This window comes from Amia ocellicauda, chromosome 9, assembly GCF_036373705.1.
Source record: "Amia ocellicauda isolate fAmiCal2 chromosome 9, fAmiCal2.hap1, whole genome shotgun sequence".
Classification (NCBI taxonomy): Eukaryota; Metazoa; Chordata; class Actinopteri; order Amiiformes; family Amiidae; genus Amia; species Amia ocellicauda.
Window position 1 is genome coordinate 15,602,455 of NC_089858.1, and position 26,350 is coordinate 15,628,804.

The 26,350-nt window shown below is 40.8% G+C and overlaps 2 protein-coding genes across 4 annotated transcripts in view; one reads left to right on the forward strand and one right to left on the reverse strand.

The window, feature by feature from the left end:
* The window catches only part of fto (FTO alpha-ketoglutarate dependent dioxygenase), a 125,075-nt gene extending 118,129 nt beyond the window's left edge, over positions 1–6,946 (reverse strand). The window contains exon 1 of one of the 2 annotated variants that reach the window (XM_066713412.1): positions 6,822–6,946. In XM_066713412.1, the coding sequence (XP_066569509.1) occupies positions 6,822–6,863 (42 nt within the window). In that variant the 5' untranslated portion in view covers positions 6,864–6,946. The remainder of the gene's footprint in view (positions 1–6,821) is intronic. The other variant, XM_066713411.1, reaches the window with a different exon arrangement.
* A 184-nt stretch (positions 6,947–7,130) lies between these two features.
* Positions 7,131–26,350, forward strand: part of rpgrip1l (RPGRIP1 like) — a 61,564-nt gene continuing 42,344 nt past the window's right edge. The window contains exons 1-10 of one of the 2 annotated variants that reach the window (XM_066713413.1): positions 7,142–7,216; positions 8,282–8,367; positions 10,692–10,784; positions 11,779–11,923; positions 13,845–14,161; positions 15,584–15,689; positions 15,891–16,034; positions 21,212–21,317; positions 24,162–24,308; positions 24,759–24,832. In XM_066713413.1, the coding sequence (XP_066569510.1) occupies positions 10,700–10,784; positions 11,779–11,923; positions 13,845–14,161; positions 15,584–15,689; positions 15,891–16,034; positions 21,212–21,317; positions 24,162–24,308; positions 24,759–24,832 (1,124 nt within the window). In that variant the 5' untranslated portion in view covers positions 7,142–7,216; positions 8,282–8,367; positions 10,692–10,699. Of the gene's footprint in view, positions 7,217–8,281; positions 8,368–10,691; positions 10,785–11,778; positions 11,924–13,844; positions 14,162–15,583; positions 15,690–15,890; positions 16,035–21,211; positions 21,318–24,161; positions 24,309–24,758; positions 24,833–26,350 lie in introns of both variants that reach the window. The other variant, XM_066713414.1, reaches the window with a different exon arrangement.

Below are 26,350 nucleotides of genomic sequence, written 5' to 3' on the forward strand. Positions count from 1 at the left end.
AAATATTTACAGCAGCTCATGAAAGGGAATCCTGGATAAAGGGACTGGGCTCCTCATCTAAAACACACTGCCGGCTGAAGCCACCAGAGATCACTTCGCTTTATTGGGAGGGGGAACTTCTAATAAATAAAAATCAATCAATCATTAAACATTAAAGCACTAATGAATGATGTCAGCTCTTAAAACAGACCAGGTGGCAAACACATAACAACTGAGGAGGTTGTCTCATCTCGTTTCACTTCGGTGTGTCCGTAGAGAGCGGGGACTCCAGAGAGCAGCAGCGGATATTTAGTGTTAAAGACTGGTGGGCATGACCATGACCATCCAATCTATAGCACGTGGACATTAAGGACACTAGTAAGGCTGGTAAGGAGAGGAGGCTGTTTGGCACCTCTGCTCTGAGACTCTCTGGAAGCAGACCTTTCCGCAGGCTCTAATGTTGTGCCCTTGGGTCATGCCGTCTCACGGCAGGTGGTGCTGTGCCAACACAGCCAGAGCGGATCAGCGCTGGAGACGGCTAACCAGCTTGCGCTGCCCCCAGATCATAGCTGCCTGAAGCACAGCGCCCCACAGTGCAGAAAAAATTTTCAATAACAACCTCCCTACTTCATGTCAACCATTAGAGAAGATGCCCAGTGTGACAATTGAAGGTGCCTGCTTTTCACTCACCTCAGCCAGCAATGCAGAACAGGTGAGGGGATGTACCCAAGGGCGGTAGGAAAGAAACAAAAAAATGAAAGTCTGAATTGACAACAGGTGTATCCACCTCACAATAACTGCCTTCCACATTTGAAACAACAACAACAAATAATCACAGCAACAGCACCCACAACCACAGGAAAGCAACTGAGGCAGCCCCAGTACTGCAACTCATATTATCCCAAGTTAAGCCAGTAGAAACACAAGCCTATACTTAATAGAAATCAAAGTGTAATGTAGATGGGAAACTCTAACCCTACAAAAGTATTTTCCACTGTTGTACACTGAAAGAGTAGCTATCACAACGGGACAAAGAGAAAGACGACGGCAAAAGTCAAGAAGCCATATTCTGGATGCTATATATCCAATTTCCCTTAATTTTTAATGTGGAAATTAATTTCATTTTATTAAGGGAAGTACAACATTTTAAATAAGGCGTGGTTCAGCGCGACTGAACTGGTAACCTTTCAATGGGGCAGACATCAAGTGCTTGCATGGGCCCTAAGCATGCATCTCCATCGCTTGGCTCTGCTCAGGGACGCATTATTCAGATCGGGAGCGCAAACGAAAACTTCACCGGCCGTCATACTAATCACCAAGCATCCGATCAATGGCACAGCACAGGCCCCAGGGCCGTGGAATAATACTAAAAACTTCATATTAATTCATTGATTTAGTTTTCAGCATAGTATATCATTGAACTCCAATGGGAGTGAGGGGGAGAAAGAAGGGGGGGAAAAAAGAAAGGAAAAAATAGCTATTTGTGAGGTCAACCCACAGCACAGACAGATGTTGACATGATATTGATGGCAAGGTAGAAAGCAATGGCCAAATATCCAGATCAATACCTAGTTTCACTCCTACAGCCTGCAGAAGACATAAATATATATCTTTACAGCTACAGAAGTGCTAATAATGAAAGTGAGAGATAAATGCTTCCCTCAAGGTAAACTATTTGATTAGCTGAGGGCAGGGGTGATGAAAGCTATACTGATGAGGAAACTTTACACTTCCAAATTAATGGCTGAGAGCGGACTATGAAAAAGGCTACATAAGTAATGGTTCACAAGCAATCGCTGTAGCCTGGACTGAGACCTGAGCATTATTTATTTATTTTCAGTTAATTGACTTCTTATTCATGGGAAGGCTATGCACATCATTTGTAATAACACTGAGGGTAATTAATAACGCTCACGCCCCAGAAAGAAACAAAGCGGACGTGTAAACAATAACAATCCAGGGCTTCCTCATTGATCCAGTAGTCCCATATGTCCATGGTGGACCCACATGGACGGTGTTTGAAGAAGCTAAGGGGCAGTGAAGATCCAGAGGTGGGGGCACATGTGGTCCCTTCCCTCCCTGCTAACACTAAAAGGGAACCATTACACACCCCCATTATCACTGGACACGACCAACCATCAAGAAAACTCTAGACCTACCAAACTCTCCCCCCTAAGAGTTGCACCTGAACTGGACAGGCTTAATCATTTGTTTTCGATGCCATAGCGTTGATGTGAAGAGTTGCCAAGATCTTGTACTCCACCGGGAAAAGAGAAACCTAACTAACTAAGAGCAGGGAAAACCTTTGCAAAACTATTACTTATTTTCCATTTATGGATTTTTTTAGTTATTTTTAAAGCATCCAGCAAAGTCAGTCATATGTCAGAGGGGAACAGACAATGCCCTTTGTCCTTATTGAAGGGGGAGAGGTTATGTTTATTGACACAGAGGGACAAGTAGGAGCTCTGAATGCAACTGCACGACAGAGCACAGCACGTCAGCCCAGACTGCCAGGAGTACAGACCAGGCGTCCTGTTCCCAGTGCAATAGCCATAAACAACACCAGCGCCCTCTTCAAACAGGCAGTAAAAGGCGCGGGACGCAGGCTGGGGCCGGATTAACACTGCCTTGGTGATAAGTAATTTTACAGAGGATTAGTAGCATGATGGCCTGATCAATACACAGTACTCTGGCCATTACAAAAACAGCTAGGAAATTGCCCCCTCTGGTAATAAAGCAGCACGTCCGGGCTCTCCTTCATTTGCCAGGTCCATTAGTGTAATGGTTCGAACATTATCAGCCCAAGCTTTTTTTTTTATCCTCCCCCCGATATTCTGCTTCTTCCTCCTCCTCCTCCTCTTCTTCTTCTTCTTCTTCTTCTTTTCAAACCAGCGGGGGGGTCTGATGAAGTTGACCGAGGCACGTGCTGAGCTGCCATTCTTCACGTGGCCGGAGCGTAAATCTACCTATCAAGGGCTGCGAGTTGCCTGGCCCTGTAATCCCAAGTGTGTTTTATGTGAGCAACCAGTACTATTTCTCAATTATTGGCCTATTAATAGTGTTAGCAGCCAATACCATGACTAAAACATTAAATTTGCTAGTGGCGAGTAAGCTGCTGATTCTGCTGAAAGTGACACCTTCTCTGGCTAAACACCGGCCCCAACATGACAGCATGCATGCATTAGGCCCCATAAATTGTTATGTTTACACTATTTCACAGGGTAACATTTTGTTGGGGAATTGATTAACCATATTTAGACTCATGGCCACATAATCAGGCTTTTTGCTTTAGCACTTTGTTAATTTAACAGAAGTGGCACGGGAAACACAACCCACTTTAATGAGGGTCAAGAAATTAAAGTTCCAAATTACTGGTGGAGGCATTCAGAAATTAAGAGAAGGTGGATCTTCTCTGTGTGGCTGACGTTAAGAAGAATGCTCAAGGACAGGGAAGAACACAGTGATTAATTGAATTTTCAAACTCTCTCTAAAGGGTGCTTATAAAGTTCTCATCTATTCCAAGAAAAGGATGACAAGAACTGTGCATAATGGAGCTGTAAAATTTGGAATGTACAGAAACAGGATCTGGAAGAGCAGAGTGTCCAACTGCCCCCCAGACAAGCCGAACAGCTTTATGCAGTGGTGTCCTTCTATTATTTATTTCTAATATGCAAGAACGATGGACACCAATGGTAGTCACATTGAACCTCTCTTTAGTGTGTATTGCCCTTGTCTATGGGAATGTGTTGCCCATAGTCCAATGTGTATGTGAATCACATGTTTAGCTCCACAGTGCACAGAGATCAAGATGCAGTGTTGGAATACGCCAAATTAAGTTTATAAGCCTCTGGTACATACATATATAAATACATACAGCCTAGACTCTCCACTTTGATGCACATCAACAGGCTGCAGACTAAAAAGGTCTTTCATGTCAGCAATGAAAGTCACAGGAAGTCAGAAGGCAGATGACATTAAAGGGGGCTTAAAAAGCACCAGAGGAGCAGGAAATGCCTACACTTATCTCACTTTTGGAAAGAACTGCCGGTGGAAAACCGAGTTAAAAAAATATAAATCATAAGATGGGAAAATATTCAGCAACAAATGAAAAAAAAAAAGAACTTCCAAGAACAATGCGACTCGGTCCTAGAGAGCACGTGACAATGTAAAAAATATAATGGTGCTGTAACACAAAGTACCTCATTCTAAATGTCTTTGATACAAAAGTATATACGTAATAGGTTATAAACTTGTTTGTGCTTGAAGCCACAGATGGCCTCAGTTAGTATCAGTTTGCTCAGTTAGTGCTCTCCTGTTAATTTAGAGACTGTTTTTGTATCTCTTCCACGTTGTACACAGTGACAGGCCTTGCCTCACTTGCATGCCATAGTAATCAAAACTATTGTGCTGTGAAAGAACACTGCAAATGGAAACAAATCTAAAAATAATAAATCATTCTTGAGAACTACAATTCTATGTCATCACATGTTGTTTTTGGCTGTGCTGGAGAAAGAGCATCTAAAATTGATTAAAATGGCCCCATACGAATTAGTTTGCAATGAGCTCACTTGCAAAAAGTCATAAACACAGTGGCACATGATAAACACTCCACTTCATTTACATCTCTCATTACCAAAAAAGGCATAACAAACAAAAAGAAAAAACAAATATATCTATTAATAATTATGTTTATTCCTGTCATAAATGTCATGTATTGCATGCTAGTTACTTCAAGTAAATTGCAGAGGGACAAGTATTCTATGGTGTGTAAATACACACTGAAAGTAGGTTAACCCATGACTGTTTATTAATTTGATGGCAAAACTAAATTCTATTTCCAATGCAATTTGATTTAAACAGGCTAACATGAAGAGGAAGTGCATTTAGACATCACATTCAGGTAAAGCAGAGAATGGTATTATTGGGGGAGGAGGAATTTACTTTAGGTTTCCAGTTTGTGTTTGTTTATTTTTATTTCCCGTGGTTTCTCATCCTGAACAGAATTAAATAAACACACACACGTCAGCTGCTTAAGGTTCAATTGCACAAGTGTTTAAACAGCTGATTGGATCTCAGTCTCTCTTATGTAGAGATAGGGGCTCTCATCAGTCCAATCAATACAATTACTGAAATGTCCATTACCTTTTACGAGTCCCTGGTGAGTTGTGAATTCTAAACACAGAAAGCACAACAGAGTGGGTATTTTTAACATAATATGCTTCAGACACTGAAATGAGTAAGGGCTTGTGACTGGCATTAACTGGAGGGAAAAAAAAACTTTAAATGCTTTTACATGCTTTGCCACTTTCATAATTTTATTACAATATAAACTATACAGCAACCTCACAGCAAAGAGCGGTACAGTTTAAGGTTATGCTCATAATTTGGTTTATCTGTGGTTTTACAGTAGTTCTGGAAGCAGAATATATTTCCTTTTTTTTCAGCCACTAACAGCATAGTCCTTGGTTATGCTTTTCTCCTTTCATCCTGTTCTTTCTGGGTTTTTTCTTTTTCTTTGTGAACTGTGGAGTAAAAGCTAGAGCGTTTACTGGTCTGACAGCCAGCTGGAAGCAGCTCTTCCATATGGTCACCATCGCTGCATAAATAAACAGGAGGAACCACGGCCTACATAGTTTCTCTGCTGTCTTACACGATCCAAACACATGTGAAATGTGAAGCAAGGGCCAGAGCAGAAGAGGGGAAGCCCAATTCTGAGGCGCTGCAAGCCACACTGTGTACCTCTGGTGTACCCGATTGCTCCACTAACACCCTGCACCCTGTCACACAGACACCAAACACATGTTGCTTGACTGTCTGACCAGTCACCAGACCATACAATACAACAATTGTATTAATCAGGATCCCACATGCAACAGTGTGGAGTTTTATTCTAATATTGTCTTGTTGTTGTTTTTTTATTTATCAGAATCTGATTATTTTTGGGGGTTTTGATATTTTCTTTATCGGCAGGTCTACACTTCCAATTACCTAATTCAGCTTGTAATGACTGAACTGGACCAATTTAACAACTCTTCACAGATTCTTAAATCAGTGATGACTCCATCATCGAGACCTATGAAACGGACTTGTTGGGGCCCTTCAGCAACAGCTTGGTCAATCCAGTGGTGGGTTTCTTCGGCAAAGGGCCACAGCCCTAAATCAGCCCTAGGTCAGTCTTGTATGTCTCTCTACATCCCCAGCTTCTCCCAGTCTGGAAATGATACTTAACTGGTTCAGATTAGGGACTAAATGGTTCAGTTACGTATTGAGGGAGGACGTGTAACACAGAACACAACTCGAAATTGATCACACAATACTATGACAATATGCTTTATGTGCATGCATATGTTTACTATTGTTATTGAAATTTAAGTTCAGTTTAGTTTACTCGCAACACACTGTTGAGACGTTACCATTTGATTCAGGGGGGAAATATTCACTGTGCTTTATAGGAATCTCTCGCAAAAATACAATACAGATTAATGCATTACGTTTCCGAGCACAATACAGTTAGCAGCTGTAGCAAATGTAGTTTAACCTCGCTACGTTTACATGGTGCTATTTTACCTCGCCTTTCGCTTGCGCATACTCAGCAAATTGATTTATTTAATAAAATAAAATAGAATGATAAAATACCTTCATATTTGTGTGAATAAAGTACTGAAAGATTGTGTATATTTTCGTTTTGTTACTAAAATATCACTCAGGTGCACGGCGAATCCTAGTATAAGCACCATTAAAATGGGAAGGGCATTAAAATGTACTTAATAATTAGAACTATTACGTTTTATTTAATTAAACTTGGTTGTCTGTTGTACAAACATTAAAAGAGCATGATCTACCTTAATTTCCTTCTCTTTCACTGAAGCATCCGACCTCTTCATGTTGCTCGTGTTTATTGACTCCGGTTTTAAATCCCCGCCTCATTTCCTCGCATGGTATCTTGGGAGTTGAGGTTCTACATTTCAACACACGAAGTATAACTAATGCAAAAGGTGCCCGGAGAGAACTCAATATCCCAACATGCACGGCGTTCCGTGAGGATTTATGGAAAAATGCACTTTGGAGAGAGCGCCTCCACATGCGAGGCTCTCCAGAAAAACTACATTTCCCAGGCCTTAAGCGAAGGACTGCGCATGCGCACACGGAGTGCCGTTGCTGCCGTAAACGGAATGTGAGTGTTTGTTAGCAACAGTCGCTGTGGTCGATGAACAGTTGTGAATTTCCATTGAAAAAGGTAAGTATGAGTACCTTGTGCAGAAAATACATTTACACAGCGCATTGGAGAGTATTTAAACTAACATAGTAGTTCCTTGCCGCTTATTGGCTTAATTAAGTTAATGTGTTTGTGTTCATATATTGCGGTTAAGCTTTGAATGTGTCTGTGCACGTTGCTTATACTGGCCAGCTGTATGTTCATCTCAGTGTTATTTCCCATCGTCTTGTTATTTTTATCACAGTCAGTTAGGACAGTGAGCACCGTTTAATTGTGTACCGTTTACTGTGTATTGTGATCACATGTCTTAGCCAACATGTAGTGTGCAGGAAATAAACAGCCAAGTTGACGCCTATTCTGCACTCGCTGCTACGCAAGCAGGATAGAAAATTCAATGGCAGGCTGACTTGAGCAATGGATATGTTTATATGATGAAGTATTAATCAAATATTTCATTTGAAATCATCAATATAAATTTTATGTATTGTTGTATTAATTTATGTTTTGTAGCTTTGCACTTCCTAGGTTACTGTAAGTACTAGTAGTGGTAGAAGTTAGGTTAGGAGTAGTTTGCCCAAGTGATAGGATGTGACAATAAGTAGGTTAACAGCAGTAGTGTAAAAGCAGGCATGTTATTGTCCACCTAAGTTGAAGTATATGTATATCAGAAGCAGTGAATACACCAGTATATATACACTGCATTACAATATATTACACTACATTGCATTATCTAATCCTCCAGTATATTATACTACACTGTATTATACAACACTGCAGTACTACAGTACTGCACTATAGTACATTACACTGCACTGCATTGCACAACACTACAGTATATTATACTACACTGTATTAAATTTAGTACTACAAAACTGCACTGATAAGAGTGTATCCAGCTGATCGTTCAGAGGAAATGCCTCCCAAGACTAAGTAATCTGTTTAATCTTCACTGATTACTATGAATCTTTCACATCAATTCACTAGACTGACCTGAATTAAATTAATCAAACTGCATATCACTAATCCACACTCACCATAAGAGCTGGAATAATTACTGAACTGGACCAATTTAACAACTCTTCACAGATTCTTAAATCAGTGATGACTCCATCATCGAGACCTATGAAACTGACTTGTTGGGGCCCTTCAGCAACATCTTGGTCAATCCAGTGGTGGGTTTCCTCGGTGAAGGGCCACAGCCCTATGTTGGTCTTGTATGTCTCTCTACATGCCCAGCCACTCCCAGTCTGGAAATGATGCTTAACTGGTTCAGATTAGGGACTAAATTTTTCAGTTACGTATTGAGGGAGGACGTGTAACACAGAACAGAACTTGAACTTGACCACACAATACTATGACAATATGCATTATGTGCATGCATATGTTTACTATTGTTATTGAAATTGAAGCTTAGTTTACTCGCACCACAGTGTTGATATATATCATGTTTTTTCCAGTGACCAAGCAAGAGGCGTCCTCAATGAAATTAATCAAACTTGATCACTAATCCACGCTCACTGTAAGAGCTGGAATACTAAACTTATTTTCAGCAAAGGTATCGCTCCTCATTTTCCCAAACAACTGATTTTATTTGGGTTACACTTGAAAACTGACATATTGAACGAAGTTTGGCAAACCTGTGGATTTTTAAATTGGCAGGATTCCAGAAGTATGGATTTTAAATGTATTTATTTTGATCATACTTGTAACTCAGTATGAAATAAACAAGAAGTAGCAGCACAGTTGGGCACTTGTGATGACTTCCCACCTGGGATCAGCCACTCCTCTTATTTGGGAATATATCCTCAAATTTACACAGCACAAGCTACCCCCACCCCCAATCGTTTTCTGAGGTATACCACGCTAATACCACAGTAGAGTATATGATAATGAAATGAAAGAATATCAGTGTACATGATGATGAAGCAAACCATGGAAAACTGCAGAAGCAAAGTACTTTCTACCATGTGAACTGCCAAATTGCTGTGCATGTTTACTGTGCTAAACTTTCATTAGGGCCACTCTGCAAGGCACACTAGCTATATTAAAATATTGAGGAACCACCCATCCTCTGAGTAGCAAACACATTATAACTGTGTTTGTAGGAATAATTGGTTGCCATTTGAAGAAATCAGTGGTATTATTATTAATATCAATATCTAAATTCAAATTCAAACCATGACATAAAATATTGTGAAGTCTGTGAAAGATTAGTGCAACCCACTCTTTCAAATCGGGCACAGAATGTGTTTCTTTCTTTGGAAACTGCTATTTTATGGTTACTTGAAGTGCCTTTGATGAAACCTAGCACAGTATTTTCCACATTATTCATCGTCACTCTTCAGGGCGCCATGTAAAAGTTCAATTCATTAACGGAACAGAAGTGCATGATAAGCAGTTCAAACATTAAAACATTGTGTGTGAAAGAAAGCAAGGGGAGGCAGTGAATTGTGCAGAAACTGGGCACATGGACTTCGCTGGTCAGAGTGAGAAGCACCTGGCAGTGCAACTATAAAACACATCTTTACATGACGTGTGTTCACACAGATGTTAAGCAGGTGCTGGGGACATGAAAGCTGAAGTGAGTTATTTCATGAGGTAGAACAAAGTGCTTGTCTGTTAATATTGTAAATCACTGAGATTAAAGATATTTCTGACAAGGCATATACTCGGTCCACAATACTGAGCACAAAGTGATGTACTAGGCTTTGTAAGAAAACAGCACATTTTATAGCCAACAAAAGAAAAAGGAAAAACTTTTTAATTTTTTATTAACTTTATTTTATATTCTTACTCCGTCACTAATTACATTTATTTTGGACCGAGAAAGGAATGCAGCCAAACTGTGATTTAATGTCTTCAAATAATAAATAAATAATATTGTAAACATATGCAGCACGAAAATAACAAGGTTAAATAAATAATAATATTAGGACTTACGTACACTTATGAAAAATGGTGCTCAATAGATTATTTTGGCTTTGGTTTATGTATTAATTTTCTATATGTAATTCATGACTCAGGGGCTTGTTATACAACAGAGCTGGTCCAGAGCTATCAGCTAATCACCTCTGCTCTGGCAAGTGCCGCTGAAATAATGATTAGACATAACATGGCAGAGTAGGAGGAAAACGCATTCGCCAAAGTATTATGAATTGCAGTCACTATCCTGCATGTCATTCAGCCTGTGTTTCAAGAAGTAATCATGTACAAGTGGAGACTTCCACCCCCCATTCTCCACTGACCCCCAGACTGAAGGTCAGACCCAGACACACTAGGGGTGAAAGGTAAGGCACTACACTAGGCCTTAGAAAGAAAAAAAAAAAACTGTTTCCAGTTTTTCTGCCAATCATCAGGGAAACAAGTGGGAGTCTTCTCATTCAGCCTTGGCCGTAAAAAGCCAACTTCAGGGTTATCGGAATATATAATATTTTTACTTGCTTTGTCTTAATATTAATGGGTAGTCTAAATCTGTACTGTACGTCATTCTTTTCAGATTGAGCCATGTCGGCTATAGCTGATGAAACAGCGGGAGACCTGCCTGTGAAAGATATAAGCTTGAACCTTGCTGGAGTCGGGGGATTGCAAGGTTTGAAACACCTGCTATTTATTACCATTACAGACTTTGATCAGTGTCTTCATTAGGTTTCCTTTGTAATCTCTTTCTTTTATGGTAGAACTGACCTAAACGAGCCGAGCACAATGATTAAAGACATTTGTGCTTTTCACCTGTCTTGTAAAAGCGAAAATTTGTCTAACATACAAAGATTTGTATGTCTTCAACATCCTGTTGCCATAAACATCAGGGCCCTTTTGATTTCTATTTATAACCTACATTTCCTTTCTTCCCTTTTCTGTTACGGAGAAAATGTCTGTTTGAAAAATATCTTCGGAAACATTTTGCCGAAAGTAGATCCATATGCATCCTTTATATAAGAATATAAACATATGGTAATGGAAGTTTTTATACGTTAACAGGAAGGAAATTGTTATATTAATATTAGAAGAAAATGATGTAGTCTGTAGCTCATGGTGATGTTTCCCTCTCTTTTCGTCTTATCGTGTTTGTACTTATTACACCTCAATACCTGTTTGGTGTCACGTCTACACTATACTGCAGTGTTTGATCTCTTAAATACTTGTGAGGAGCAGGCTTTCATGAGATTTTGATATTAAACTAAAATAAATAAATACAGAGAACAGGTAAGAGGGGGCAGAGAGGGTGTACGTGCCTGTAGCCAGAGCAGCGCTGTGCCAGCATGGCATCCTTGAAGAACAGGGTGAAAAGCACTACATATGACCAGACTGGCCTGCATTTGTTCACTGGCATTTCTAATAGAGGTCAGGTGCCTGCCACATTTAAAACATCATGGGTTTTAAGTAACATAGGAATTAAATACATCAGCTTTTCCCATAACCCATCAATGTGTTGAGGTACTTTGGGCAACTCAAGGTGTTTTAAATGGAAACTTAGCTGAAGGTTTTTTAAGTTCTCTTTGCGAGCGCTTCTTTTTGTTACTCTGTTCTGAAATCTGTCTCAGACTAAGATGGGGTGCCGGGGCTGTGTGTTGTTGCGTTGGCAGAGACCTCAGCAACGCAGAATGCCCGAGCTCGGCAGGCAGTGTCACGGGTCAGCCGTGAAGAGCTGGAGGACCGCTTTCTGCGCCAGCATGATGAGAACATCCTGCTTAAGCAGCACGCTCACCGGCAGGAGGACAAGATCAGGAGGTGGGCACTGAGGCACCCCAGACACCACCACACTGTACTGTAGACGCCACTCTCCACACACTGATTTATTGTGTTAGCGTGTGTACTTGTGTGTTGGCCTTTTCTGATGTTGTCCTCATTGTTTTTATTTTGAATCCATTTTAAAGAGAATTGGATGTTGTTTAATCAAAAAAACTAGATTGAGGGAGAAACACATGCTTTGTGAATACAGCGGTTAGTTTGTCTCTGTTTGTGTTTTCTTGTTTTTGTTTTTTATAAAGTTTAGAAGGAAAAAATATCATGAGATTTCCTCCATTTTTTTTAATGTTATTTTTAGAGGCTTGTTGTCAAACTCTCTCCATCCTGGATAAGGAAATACATACCAGCGAAATGACAGTCTTTGCGAATGCTGCCCTTGGTCTGTGCCCAAGTTTTTTTTGTTTGTGTGTTTTAATGTGTCTTTACCTTTAACAAAACAGGTTTATAAAACCTTAGTTGTTTATTTTACAAATCTGGCACCGTGTTCTATATCACTCTATAAAGGCAGCTGTATGTTTCTAAAAATGTACACTAAAGGTCAGGTATGCCAACCTAAAAATAACATTTGAGAATCACAACTGTATAATTGCTCTTTTAAAAAATCCTACCTCAGGTGCAGGTAGTTAATTTTTTTTTATGAACTGGAAGTACAGGCAATTAGGATTTTAATCAGCAAGGTGTGCACTAATATGCCAACAATACCTACCATTTGTCCTGCAGCAAATCATTCACCTTTTAAACAAATATATATTTTTATGTTTTTGTTTAACCCTGTGCATGTGTTTGAAAGTATTTACAACCCTTTTAGATGTGGTACAAGGTTTTCTTTTTTTTTTCTTTTTTTTGGGAGGTGGACAGAAAAACTTAAAACTCCTGTAGCTCATCAATCCCCTGTTTCTTCTCTCTGCCCAATTTCTCTCTTTCCACTTGCCGTCAGGCTGTTTTGTGTTATTGTGCATTGCATCAGCTCCGGACTGCCCTTTCACAAGATTTTTTTATTTTATTTATTTTTTTACAATATAATGAGTGTATGAAAAAAGGCTGGCAGGAATCAAAGGTGAAACAAGCTCAGTGCCAGAAACACAATTGAGCACATTAAAGAGAGACGAAAGCCATTGTGCATGGTCCGTATTAAGAACAGAGCCCCGGCCCGGCAGTCATTTTTTCCTGAAGCCTTTAAGTTTTACATTATTTAAGGATCATAAAGTTAAAGATAGGCTCCATTATAAATAAGGACGTGTTTCCCTTTGGGAATTTATATTGGGCCACCTACGCTTTATATAGCTTTATCAAATTGTAATGTGGTTTCTGAAAGAAAGGGAAAAAAAAAGGAAAAACTGCAAACAATATGGCCATGGAACGTCCTATGTTATTAGTGATCTTTTTGACTTCACATAAGGTACTGTAAGAATTGCAAACTGCACATTTTGCCCACCACATCCCCTGCCCACAACTATTCTTAGTATTATGTGGTGCATTCATATAGACCCATTCGTTTGATAGCTCTTTCTTTCTTTTTTTTCCATATTGAATGAGCATATGGAGCAAGTATGTGCTTCCCCTGTGCACTAACCTTCAACGATAAGCCTTAGGAAACTGTTATTTGTCAGTGCTATAAAGCAGATTGCTGCCCAGTGGTTTCAATTAACATCAAAGCCCTCTTCACAGGCAGTAATAGTTATATCAAAACCTGAAATTTATTATTCAGGTTCCGTACTGGAGTCTTCGTAGCGATTATGTCCCCCTTTTTTTTTTTTCTTGCTGACTTTCCACATTCTTTTATTTCTGTCTTTTTAATTTTTTTTTTAATACCACCCCTGTGCACCTCCCATCCACCCCCGCCCCCCCCCCCCCCCCCCCCCCACGCTCCTTCCCTCGATCTCTGTCTCTGTTGGCGCTGTAGGATGGCCACAAAGCTGGTGCGGCTAGTGAAGGACAGGAAGCGGGCAGAGCTGGCGGGCAGTAGGGTGCGATCCCTGGGCCGCGATGTGGAGCTGGAGCAGATGATGGAGGAGCTCCAGGACAAGGTCCAGGAGCTGGAAAAGCAGAATGAGAGCCTTAGGCAGCGACTCATCGCTACAAAGCAGCAGCTCCAGGTCCAGGGCCACAGACACTCCCCCTACGGGCACGTGCAGCCACGCATCAACAGTGGCCTACGCAGGGCACGCAATGAGGTCACCATGCAGACGCCGCAGATGCAGCAGACGCAGCTGAGTAAAGGTGCAGCACGCACGCACAGAAACAGAAATGCAATGAAACTTATTCCCAAGTAAAAAAAGCACCAGTAGACTTGTGTTCATATAGTAATCTGGGGGTTGAGGATGGGGTTTACAAATGACTATTTTTTTCATATGGATCTCCTTATTGAAGTTTACCTCGTTCATTTTACATATAGGAATTCCATTATAAACCATGATGCATGTTTCTAAGGCACGTTCACTTTAATTCACTCTGGCTTAGTCAGGCTCCAGTGTAGACACCATAGGAAACCAAGGGCAACCTGCATGAGAGCATGCAAAGTGTGTCGTTAACCCCGATCAGTTCTGTTAATGCATGTTTACTCTGCAGCAGATGTTGAAACTCCCAACCAATTTGTGACTGACTGTTAAAGAGAGAGTTTTTGATACGTTATCCTCTAAAACATGTTGGTCGTATTTCAATTCAGCTCTTGTTAGCTGCACTGCTTAAGACAAGTCCAGAGATTTCTGAACTGCAACCTCAAGGACTGTTTGCCTGATCACTGGAAACCAGACAGACACCATTAACTGTATACAATGGATTAATTGAGAACAGTGATAAGCTTCCATCACAGTTTTGAAAAGTATACATTGCAGGTCAGTGCTGTTGGTGAATTTGAACACCAAGCAGGGTGCTCAGGACATGCTACTATATGATTACATTGATGCATCTGCCCTGTCTGCCAGTTGCTCCGGTATTCAGTGCCATCCACAGATCCAGCCGCCTTCCACGAAATAAACAGGGCTCCAATAAACTGCTTTAAGAAAACCAAAAAAAAAAAAGAGAACACCATTTAATACATGTTAATGAAGCTCCTTAAAATGATCACACACCACCACAAGAAAAACACATGTTTTGTAAACAGAAAAAGCTTGCAGGCCTTGTGTTATGTGGTGTGCCTCTGTGCTGGGATGGCTTCCAGGCCCTGCTCAGAGGAAGCACTGAGCTTATTGCTGTGATTTAGATACCATGATCACTGAACGGTTTTATAAGAAAGGCATTAAAGGGAAGTATGAAACACAAAGGCCCTCTGTTCAAATCTCACGCACAATGTCACAGGGAAGAAAAGACAACCTCTTCAGCCAGTGCGTGTGTATGTACACAGCCATTGATGTTCTGAGCGAAAGCATGTCAGTACAGGAGATAATGCTGAAAAGATTTTGTCATTTAATGCACCATTGATGCTGAATCAGATTTTGATTGGCTCTGTTTTATTGCAAAGATTTATATTTTCCTGGATGATAAGTTTTCCCCTCCTTAAAGCATGGCTCCATCTAGGTGTGGTAACTTCATTTATTGAAATGTAACAAACACTGACAGGGATTATGAAACTCCTGAGAGGAGAACAATGAACTCTGTGGAGAGAAGCCATGTGTTAAGTTGTGTTTTATTGTTGCTCCGCAGGGCTCAGAGGCCTGGAGCCCGACGCCAGTGCAAGGGCCACGCAGACAGCACTCCCTCGCTATGGACACAGCTTGCTAGACGACGCCAGAGCAGAGATCCGCAACCTGTATGTACTGTGGACATGTACTTCATATTTTACATTTTAAAAAGAGAGGAGATTGTTGGTGATCTTTCATAGACCTTTCCCTGTTATTGTTTTTTTACATGCAGTATTCAGAGGTCTTTACACAGCCTAGGAATTAGTTTTAATAATGATGAGATGCCAGGTCTTTGATGAGTGTGTCTGTGTTTCCTGCACTGTGTCCAGGGAGAATGAAGTCGAGTCTCAGCGAGGTCACATGGAGGAGCTGGAGGGGATGGTGGAGATGCAGAGGGAGCAGTTGAGGAAGAGAGAGAGGGAATATGAGGAGGCGTTGCTGCAGCTCCGGGAGCAACAGACCACAGGTCAAAGGTACTCCCTCCTAGTGCTCTACAAAAGGAAACGAGCATTCGCCTGCACAGATGATGTTATGTGAGAGGGGTATAGGAATAGGAATGATACTGAACTGCACACCCATCCGAGTCACTGCAGAATCACTGCAGATGGTCTGCTTGCAAATATCTAAGTTTTTGTCATCTTCTGGATCTGCACCACAAAGTAAAAAAATAATAATAATATTAACTCGATTTGATCAACAAGGAAAGAAGAGAACACTTTTAAAGGGAAGAATGAAAATAAAACCCTTCCCTGTTAAATAGCACTTCCCTCAGAGTTGTTGTTGAAGACAAAGTGTATTTCTTAGTTTTTTTCCCAAAGTATTATTATTATGATTGCCATTATTATCACCATCCTCCTCTTCTGATTGCTGCATTAGTATAAATGCACACAGACAGTCTCCTGAGCAGTGTGTGATTTGTAAATGTCAAATAAACAATACAAGTAAACCATCTGAACACAAGTGTTTTGCATTACTCCAATTTTAAAGGGGTATTTATGGTCTTCAAAGGTACTTCATGCGTGTTTTCTTCAGTGATTTTAAACACGTTTTTGGCAGAGCAGTACCCTCTCTCTGCCTTCAGCTGTAGAAGAGAATGCAGCATCAAGCAATTACTGGAGAGGAGAGAGATCTACTCCATGCAGGGCTTATTTTGTATCTATTATTATTGTCTTCCTGACGTCTAGGTGAGTTTTTGTACAGTGAGCCACGACAGGGTAGCTGGGCTGCGTGGCCACAGTGTGTTTCCAGGGGGTTAGAGAGAATACTGAAAAGGAGCAGACCAAACATTGACGGTTAAAAATAACAAAGTAGGTTGTGGTAAAAAACATCGGGAGCAAAGAGATGCCATGTGCTTCTGCAGCCATACAGCCTACCGTTAATATTGGGCAGACGAGAAAGGAAAGACTTGAGACTTGTGTGCGAAGAGGGGCAAAACGGAGGAACAATGTTTTAGTAATTCAGACCCCCCCCCCCATCCCCAAATTTTAACGTCTGAACTCCCAATAAGTGCCCATGCCATAAAGACACCCTTTTGCAGGGTCTGTAAGTGTCTCAGTGCTGCCAGCTTGGTGCTCTGGCTGTCCAGGCCCTCACTCGGTGCTACCAACCTCTAGACGCAGTTGGTGTGGCACAGCGTCTGTATCCTTACTGGACCTTTGAAGCCCACCCTGTGCAGTAGTGAAACTGCACTTCTAGCTTGCACACTTCAGGCAATTGAAGAGAATTGAAGGAAAGCATTCAGAGTAAAGATGAGTTGATGGTGACAATTATTATTATTATTTATTTAATACATATTGTTGCACCAGTTACATGCCTCAGACCATTTGCATCTCTGAGGGAATTATTCTGATGCCAGCCCATTATTATTATTATTATTATTATTATTATTATTATTATTATTATTATTAATACAAATAATGATGATAATAAATCATTCAAGGGTTTTAGGTTTCTTTTCGTGGTGCTTGACATTTGTGATTTTAATTTCAGAATTGTAGGCTTAGGGATTTCTGATATGCATAAAGTAAAATTAAAAAACATTCGCTGGCTCAGTTATTTAGGAAGAACTGGACTGGCCTGCCATCCACTGTGAGGGGTTCCCCTGGCCTCACAGCTGCAAGATAAACAGAAACGGCAGCAAAAATGTACATGCAGAAACCAGAAATACAAATTTGAGAATAACTTTTACTTTTTTTCTTTTGGCTTCTTTAATGGCAAACAAAATCAAAATACTTAGAATAGTTTGTTGATTCGTTATTCAGTTTATATACACACTTGGGATTCTGTGAATCACTTGACACCCTGTCTCGGCACCTTTGCAGCGGTCCACGTGCCGGTTCATGTTAAGCTTGCTTTAAACCCAGTAAATCGCATCAAACAGGTGTGACCTCAGTCCGGTTAGAAAAAGGACATCAGAGAAACGTATCTGGATTTTGTTGTTTCTTTTCTTTCTTTTTTTTCTATCTGTTTGAAAGTAAGTCCAGAGCGATATGTTTCTAAAGAGCAGGGACTCCCAACTGTGCATGACATTTATGGCAAAGATCCCTCAAGAAAAACGTCATTTAAACTCCTCTCAGCATGGGCTTAATTGACCGGTTTGGTTTGGCATCGGCATGACATAAACTGTTGGTTATCCAAACCCCCTTTAATTGCTTTGATGTCAGGACCGAAATGCTGCTTGCTTTTATTAAAGTCATGTTTTTTCCTGTTGTTGCGGCCCAGTTCAGAACACTAAGCTGTGATTTCTGCATGTGTTCTACATAATGCCTCATTAGCTAAAAATCCTACATTTGTTTCAAGAAGCCTGCATGTCTGAATTTACTTGGCCTACAAACATCTTCTCTTCTCTCTCTCCCTCTCTCTCTCTCTCACTAACAATGTTATATATACAGCGTGTGTCTGCGTGTGTATCGATGGATGTTTTCAAATGACACTAATTCATTTGAATGCTGGGTACTTGCTGTGTGTAAGTGATTATACTGTGCTGGGTTCAGTTACTCTTTTCCCATGCATTTGGTCTGCCTGTGTGTTTTTTTATTTTTATTTCTTGTTTTTTTCTATATATACTTGTACAAAGGGGCAAAGTTGTATGTTTTGCATCATTCACTCAGCTGCCCTTTACATTGTATAACACTTGACACCTCAGAGATAAAGAATTTTAGGTTAGTTCTGCAGTGTTTTCAATTTGCTGTGACTGCTTGTTATTTACTCTGCTTGTGAACTTCAGTTGACTCTGAGCACATGGCAGCACAGTTACTTAGGCAGAGAGAGAGAGAGAAAAGAACATCTTATCCCCAGAGTGACAGTGCCTGGGTAGCTGTATTTAGTGACAGAGGGACAGGGGGTGCACTAGTTGTCTTTAGGAAATTCCTTCCCCATGATGCCATCCCCTGAAGCCACATGATAAACCACAATATCTTATAAATGCCTATTATACAAATTGGTTTCTGTCTCAGTGCAGACAATGATTTGTAAAAAGATGACATTGCTTTCCTTTATTCATTGTCTTCTTCCCATGTTTTTGTTTTTTGTTTTGTTCTTACGAATTTGGTACAAATGAGAAGAAATGGGTTGGATGTGTGTTTTGGATTTAACGGTGATTGGTAATAATAATAATAATAATAATAATAATAATAATAATAATAATAATAATAAAAAGAGAGAGACCTTTTACCCAGTATAGTGTTTGTGTTTAGATTGGCTGTTATTCATATTTCCTGTTGTTCAGATTGGTTGACTTTGTGAGCTGTTGTCTGTGTCTGGGCTGCAGAGTCAAGCCAAATCAGCATCAGAACCCATTAAATTACATCATGCCGATTGCATCCTTTTAATAAATCAAAGTATCCTTAAAGGGCATCTTGATCCTGTCCAGAACCATTTATTCATCCTGGGCCAAGTGAGGGGGCTCATGCTAGGTTCTAGATGAGAATACCAGCAAATCTGTGTCCTTGTATTCCAGTGAGGTAGACTTAACATTACGTTGATGCTAGTACTTGCTATACATTTAATTTCAAGATGTGTTATCTCTTTGTCATATCATCGTCTGATTGAGTTGGAAAGTTTTCCCTTTAAAAAAAAAAAACTAATTTCATGAATCTGGTTGTGTGGTACCTGAATGAATTGCTGAAAAGTTTATCATCTTTAAAAGATGCTGTCTAAAGAACTTTCTCCAAAGAGAAGGCAGGTTGCACTACGAAAGAAAAGAAAACCAGCAGGAATAAACGACATGAGAGTACAAATACCTTCTTGTGTTTTACTTTGATCAAGCGCTGATTGCTGTAAAACTGCAATAGATCTAAAATATTTATCATTAAGTTGTCTCCGTCAAATGCTTGACCTTGCCTTAAAAAAAAAAAAAAAAAAACATATATCACAAAATAATAACTACCACACACCTAGGACACTAATGGTTTCCATATACTTTTTTGTTGTTGTTAAGAAAAGTAGTGTTGTAAAAAATCTTATGAAGCCAGCAAGTGCTTTTGCAAACAGTGCTGTTTGTATTGAAGAGCCAGAGCCAGATTAATAAAAATGTGTGATTACATTAGCGTTCCAAAGACAAGCATCTTGACAGTGCTGCTGTCTTAACTCACAACAGCTTTAATGTATGTAGATAAGGGGCCAGTGAGCCAACTGTTTGTTTCAACATCGTGTCAGAGACGTTTCTCGGGCAGCGTCCCAGCTTTCTGCTTGTTTGTCTTTTTTTGTATGAGGACAACTGCTTGGGCACTGCCACAGCACTTTGATATCGGAAAGAAAAAAACCAAATCGCTCGGCTCTCAGCTGGCTTACAGATGTGTGGGTTCTCCGAGTCCGCTGTCTGAACTGAATGTAGATTTGTGACATCCCCCACCCCCCCCCAACATGTGCATGAAAGATATATATACTCATAAATATTACAAGAGAAAAAATGCCAATGCCAAATATGTTTTTTTTTTCTTCATATTTCTGTGGTTAAGTTTTATAATGGCTTTTACCCCATTACTGTTCTGGAGCTGTTTTCTTCCCTGTCTTTTATGTGGTTCTCAATAACATTACAATTGTTTACAGGTGGCTCTGAGAATTGGTAGTCATCGGGTGGTACTGTAATGTTTCTTTTTTTTTTTTTCTTTCTTTCTTCCACCAATGTTCACTTCGGTCTTTTTCTGTGGTTGATGTCTGTGTGCTAGAGAAATTGGTGAAAATTTTGTTTTATGACAACTTTGTTTTTTGTTGTTGCTTTATTTGTGCTCCCCAACTGTCTTAATGCTTCCCATGTCTGAGTTGCGGGCGTCTCTGGGGTTAAAGGTGTGCCTTTGTGTGTAAGGGGAGCCATGTGCCTGTGGAAGGCACGTATCTGTGATTGAGTCAGTCAGACATTTGCTTGAATCCTCTCTGTCCATTTCATATGCAAGCCTTTTATTTATAAGGAGAGCAGAACCAATTGTTAATTGAAGGTGAGCATTGTTCAGATCCTCTGTATCTACTCTGTAAATTAGTGGAAGGTAATTCAATATTGTTGTTGTTGTTTTTTTTATTTATTATCCAAGTTTCTCCATGGATCATTGGCACAACATTTGCTTTTGTAGATATCTAATTATGTATGTATATCTAAAAATGTATTTGTGTGTGTGTGTCTATATATAATACAAATAATATGCATCTCCTCCAGGTCAACCATCAAGGACAATGTGGAAATGATCAAACTGCAGAAACAGCTTTCAGAGAAAGGAAACACCTTCACTGTTTTGGAGGGGCGTTTTGTCCAGCTGCAGGAGGTGAGCAGGTAGCAAGATTAAAGGAAAGCAAGCCCAGAAACAAAGCATTGGGACACTGTGTCTTCAAAGGGAAAGCTATATTTAAAAAATCAAAGCGATGGGATAACGTTCTAAAGAGTTCAGAGATGTTGAGTGACCGTGAAACTGTAAGTGATGTGCCTTTGTGGGGTGCTCTACAATCAGAGAGCACAACTGGAAAGATAATAACAATCATGTACAAATGAATGGTGTATTAATCTGACAGCTCTCCACGTTCCTCAAATGTTTTGGGACAGGCAGGGAGCCTCTGCTGGATGTCAGTGCTGAATCGAACAAAGTTTCAAGATTCAACTCTGCAGCTGTGACAGGGCAATGCCACAGTCCCTCGTACCTCCTAAAAATAGAACAAAGCACACTGTAAAATATCTAAGAAGCTGTATAATTAAACTTGCCTTTAGATGTTTTTCATTTTACCTGCATCTCCAGAAGCCTCAACACCCACAATCCATAGCTAATTAATATAGTAAGGTCTTTGAAATTGTCCCTTCAGGGTCCTTTTAACCAAGTGATTAAGCTTGTAGGAGGTATTGTACTCAAGGTACTGTGGCATAACAAATTGCTTACTAATTTATATGCAAATGTTACATTACATTTCTTTTTGAAGAGAAAATCACACTTATGTGCACTTACTACAATGCCTAATCTCACGATCATTTATATAATAGGGCTATTAACTCCTTTTAAAAAGTGTTCAATTCATTCTGCTTTCTAGCAGAACTTGGGAGTCTAGGAAAATAATTTGCTGAAGAGATCTCGGCGAATATTCACTGTTACAAGATCAGAACATTGGTGGTCTAGTATTGTGAAGCCTCCAACATTTTGAATATCTCGACCAAGGAGAGAGAAACCGTTTTCTTAGTGAGCACCCTACCCTTTTAAGCTGTACAATAATTACAGAAGATCTTGGAAGAGCACAAAGGTGGCACTTTCACTGACCTTTGTCCATCTGATCTCAATCTGGTTCTACATAAATCAAGGGAGATTAAAACTGTGGAAGAAGCAGATATTTAAAATGCAATCCCGCAAGGGCTGAAGACAGTAATTATGTTTTCGACAGAACCTCTTGTTGATGTTGTCGATGTCAGCAATGCCAGTTTTGACTGCGATTGTACTAAAAATAAATAAATAAAAGGATAAATAAAAATAAAAATCCCGCACTGTGGTTTGGAAGCATAAATTCCAGCGAGAGACATAAGTCTGTTGTTTGATGAACACCAAACACTTGTTTTAAGATGTTTTGGTGAGCCAGATACTTTCAGGACATCAGGGCTGGATGATAAGAACCAAAGTATAAACTGATCAGATAAAAGCTGCACAAAGACAAGGCCAAAGATGTCTCTTTGTTCTGTATGCTGTCTCCTGATGTTAATTGGTGGAGGATCCCATTTAAGATGCTGTTGTCGCCATACGTCGCACCTCCTCGTGTCCTGTCTGCAGCCAGCAGAAATCCCTTATTCTGAAGCACCACCGTACAGCACAGCGCTCCACTGCATGGCGCAAGTGTGTCTGGTACTGATTACCATTCTCCCAAAAGTACTGATTGAATCTCAAAAGTCAGGAAACTCAAGTTATGTCCTCACAAAAAGAAAGAAAAGAAAAGCCACAGATTTACTGCAGATAACATTTCCTGTCAATCTGATTCTGTTTTAGACCATCATATTTACACATACATGCATGTATTTTATATAGATATATAAATGTATGTATATTACTTAAATTCATGTTTAGTTTTTTATTTATTTTGGGAAGTAAATCTCGACAAAGCAACTCGCTCTGGCGTCATAAACCATAATGCAACCATCCAGCTGTAAAGCCTCAGTGTGCAACGCCGTAAACTGCGATTAAGGGGGCGGAAATGCCAGCCAGCCGGTGGTATGTCCCGTACCTAAAGAAATGCAGCGTTTTTCTGCGCCTGAAGATTAGTGGCTTTGTGGCACAGGGCTCTTCACTTCAGTCGCATACCTGCGGTCGGGATCCTATTCTGCTTGCCACATGTCGCTCTGCTCCGGTCAATAACCCTGACCAGCTCTTTTGCAACCGGCATATTTGATCTGGTCCCCAGATGTAGTTTTAGGTCACTTCTCAGCAGGGCTTGCAGGGCTGCCAGTCCCACCCGAGAAGTGCTCTAATGTTCGAACGGAGCCGTGTGTCCTTGCGTGCTGTTCCCATCGCACAGCAACTGTCAGTCAATGCTGTCTCCTACTGGTAGGCCCCTGTAACACAAGCACACACATACACACAAATACACACTCGCACACACTGCCCTGGGAATTTGGCTGACTGGCAGTGGATGTGGAGTGCTGTTATTGCGTGATGACTGATGCTGCACAGTCTGCTTTGCTTTTGCTCACTTTTAAAGACGGGGGGTGGCGGGGGTTTGGAGGCTTTGGGGACAATTTGTCAGGGAGAAACGTTTAGCTTGTTCCATCTCTCCGTATATTGCTATACGGACTGTTAGCGGTAAGAGGATATACCCACCAAACCCTACCATGTCATCAATCCCCTCTTAAAATGTGAAAATAATGGAAGATTGCTGTTTGAAACATGCATTAACCCCTTTAGCATCAGCTGTGCCATTTGAACAGCCATCCTGAAGCAGATGGAGAAAGATGAGTGTGTCTGGGCCTGTGCTTTGCCCTTCTTATTTCACTAAGGCCACAGGATCCAGGGCTGCAGTCTTAACCCACAGAGCAGTTGACATTACTTGGGTTTGGCCCCTTTGAGGCCCTCTTGACCCATTAATCTGTCTTCGTCAGGTGTGTAGCATAACCCGTTCTCTCCCCCCCGAACTCCCACCACACACAGAAACAAAAGACCCTGAAGGCCAGCCATGATGCCGTGATGTCCAAGGTGGACGAACTTAATGCACTGCTGAAGAAGGAGCGTCTCAAGTCCCTGAGTCTGGAGCAGCAGCTGCAGGCCGTCTCCCTGGCTCGCCACCGGGCCGAAGAGGTGAGCTTGTCCTGCCCTGCCTTGCCCTGCCTTGCCTTGCCTTGCCTTGCCCTGCCCTGCCCTGCCTTGCCATACACAAGTTAAACTGGTAGGCACCTTTCAGCAGGCTGCACCAGGGTTAACCCACAGTGAAATTCCCAGTAAAGCCCAGAGAGTTAAACTATGATAAATAAAATGGAAAACCCGGCCAAAGTAAAAAAAAAAAAAAAAAAAAAAAAAAAAAGTGTTTTAAAACTAGAAAAATGAATTTTCTTAAGAGACAGTAGGCTGCATGTTTTCAGCAGACCCTTGATTTGTAATGGTTGATGTAAGGAAAGAAGTGACTGCTTATATTGTGTGGGTTAGCATTGGGGGTCCAGTCTGTTGTTTTTGGCACCACATGATTGTTCGTCTCTACCACCTTTCTCCACAAATTACCCAATCCTGGCCTCTTCTCTGCTCCTCTGTCAGCTGCAGGACCGTGTCACTGACTTGGAGAAGGAAAGAGATCTGCTTAAGGAAAACTATGACAAGCTTTTCAACAGGTAAGGCAAGGGTGTGGGGTGATGGTAAAACGTGAGAACTTTTTATCATGTAGCATAAGAAACTAAAATCTCTTGTAAAGTATATTCTCAGACAGCATTGCATTGGCTGCTCAATATGAGCTGAAAATAAAGGAAAATAGATGGGAGGGTGGCTTTCAGTAATGATATTCTATACAGTATTATCATTGTGTTTTCAACAAGTTATTTTAAGCCATAACCGCATGAACAGTAAACAACATTTTTTGTTAATTAACAACATGGGAATAGTTTCTTCCAGTGAGCATTCGGTTGTGTGTTTACTGTCGTTTTTAAATCCAAGCATTCAAATCAGAGAGCTCAGAAAGCTATCACCCCCGAGTGTACAGTGCGTGTTGGCTCCCCATCCCGCATCCTCAGTCTGTTCTTTGTGTTACCAGTTTTCCGCGGGGCTGAATGTTATTTATACTCGGTGTATCGGCAACCACAGCCTCCACAGGATTCCTACTCATCAGCTCCAATCTCCTACTATATGTCTCTCCCCTTCATGCCAGCTGTGTTTTGTTTGCTGTATATATGGGTTTGCTTATGTTCTGAAGAAAGAAGTGGTCTTGGGCCTGCCGTCCCAAAAAACAGATATTTATGTGGAAAGTTGCATTAATCCCCCCCTCCTCCATTTTGTTTTATTTCTTCTTCATTATAATGGTGGTGGTGGAGGAGTAGCAGTTTTTTTTTAATCACGCCTGTTACTAAATATTTACCATTCATCTCTACCTATCCACTATCAATGTCTGAATCGCCCCCCAGCCCCCACCCCACCCCACCCTGGTCACTGCCGAACTCCTCACTGGACCCCCCCCTGCTGTGCCTCTGGGCGTTGCCTTGTGTATGAGTCCAGTGATTGTAGTCAATGCAGCGCGACTGAGGATGCAGATAATGTAATACAATACACTGAAATCAATTGGAAATAATTTTAATCTGGAAGATGATCAAAACTTTTCTCTCTGTCTCTGGGCCTTTACATCGCAATAGGTATGTGATTAATCGCAGGAGCGTTTTATCCAGTTCGCTGGATTACTTAAATTTCCATCTTTTAAAAAAAAAAAAAGAAAAAAGAAAGAAAACGCTTGAAATGTGCAGGGGATTATTGCGCACTGATAATCTCCCCTTCTCGTTTGTCATGCTGGTGCTCGTGAGCTGACCCTTGTGTAATGTTTTTTGATGATAGATATCAAATTTAATAGTTTAATCGGCTGTAATAAAAAGAGACAAAGCGTGCTTTGTTTAAAGGCACCCGTGGCCAGATTCAAGCATGATGCCGCCAGTTTGACAGTGGCTATCACTTAGTTCAGCGTTCCCCGTCTGAAGGAGCTGTTGGCTCAGTCATGCCCCCTCCACCCCAGCCCCGGTCTTCTGCAGCAGCCTCCCCAGGGGTCAGGTGGGCTCCTGCCTGGCCCAACGCAGGAGGGTTTTGTATGCGGAAAGAATGGTTTTGTCAGCAGCCTGTTGCTGGTGTTTGTTTGGAACTCGACCCTCCACTGG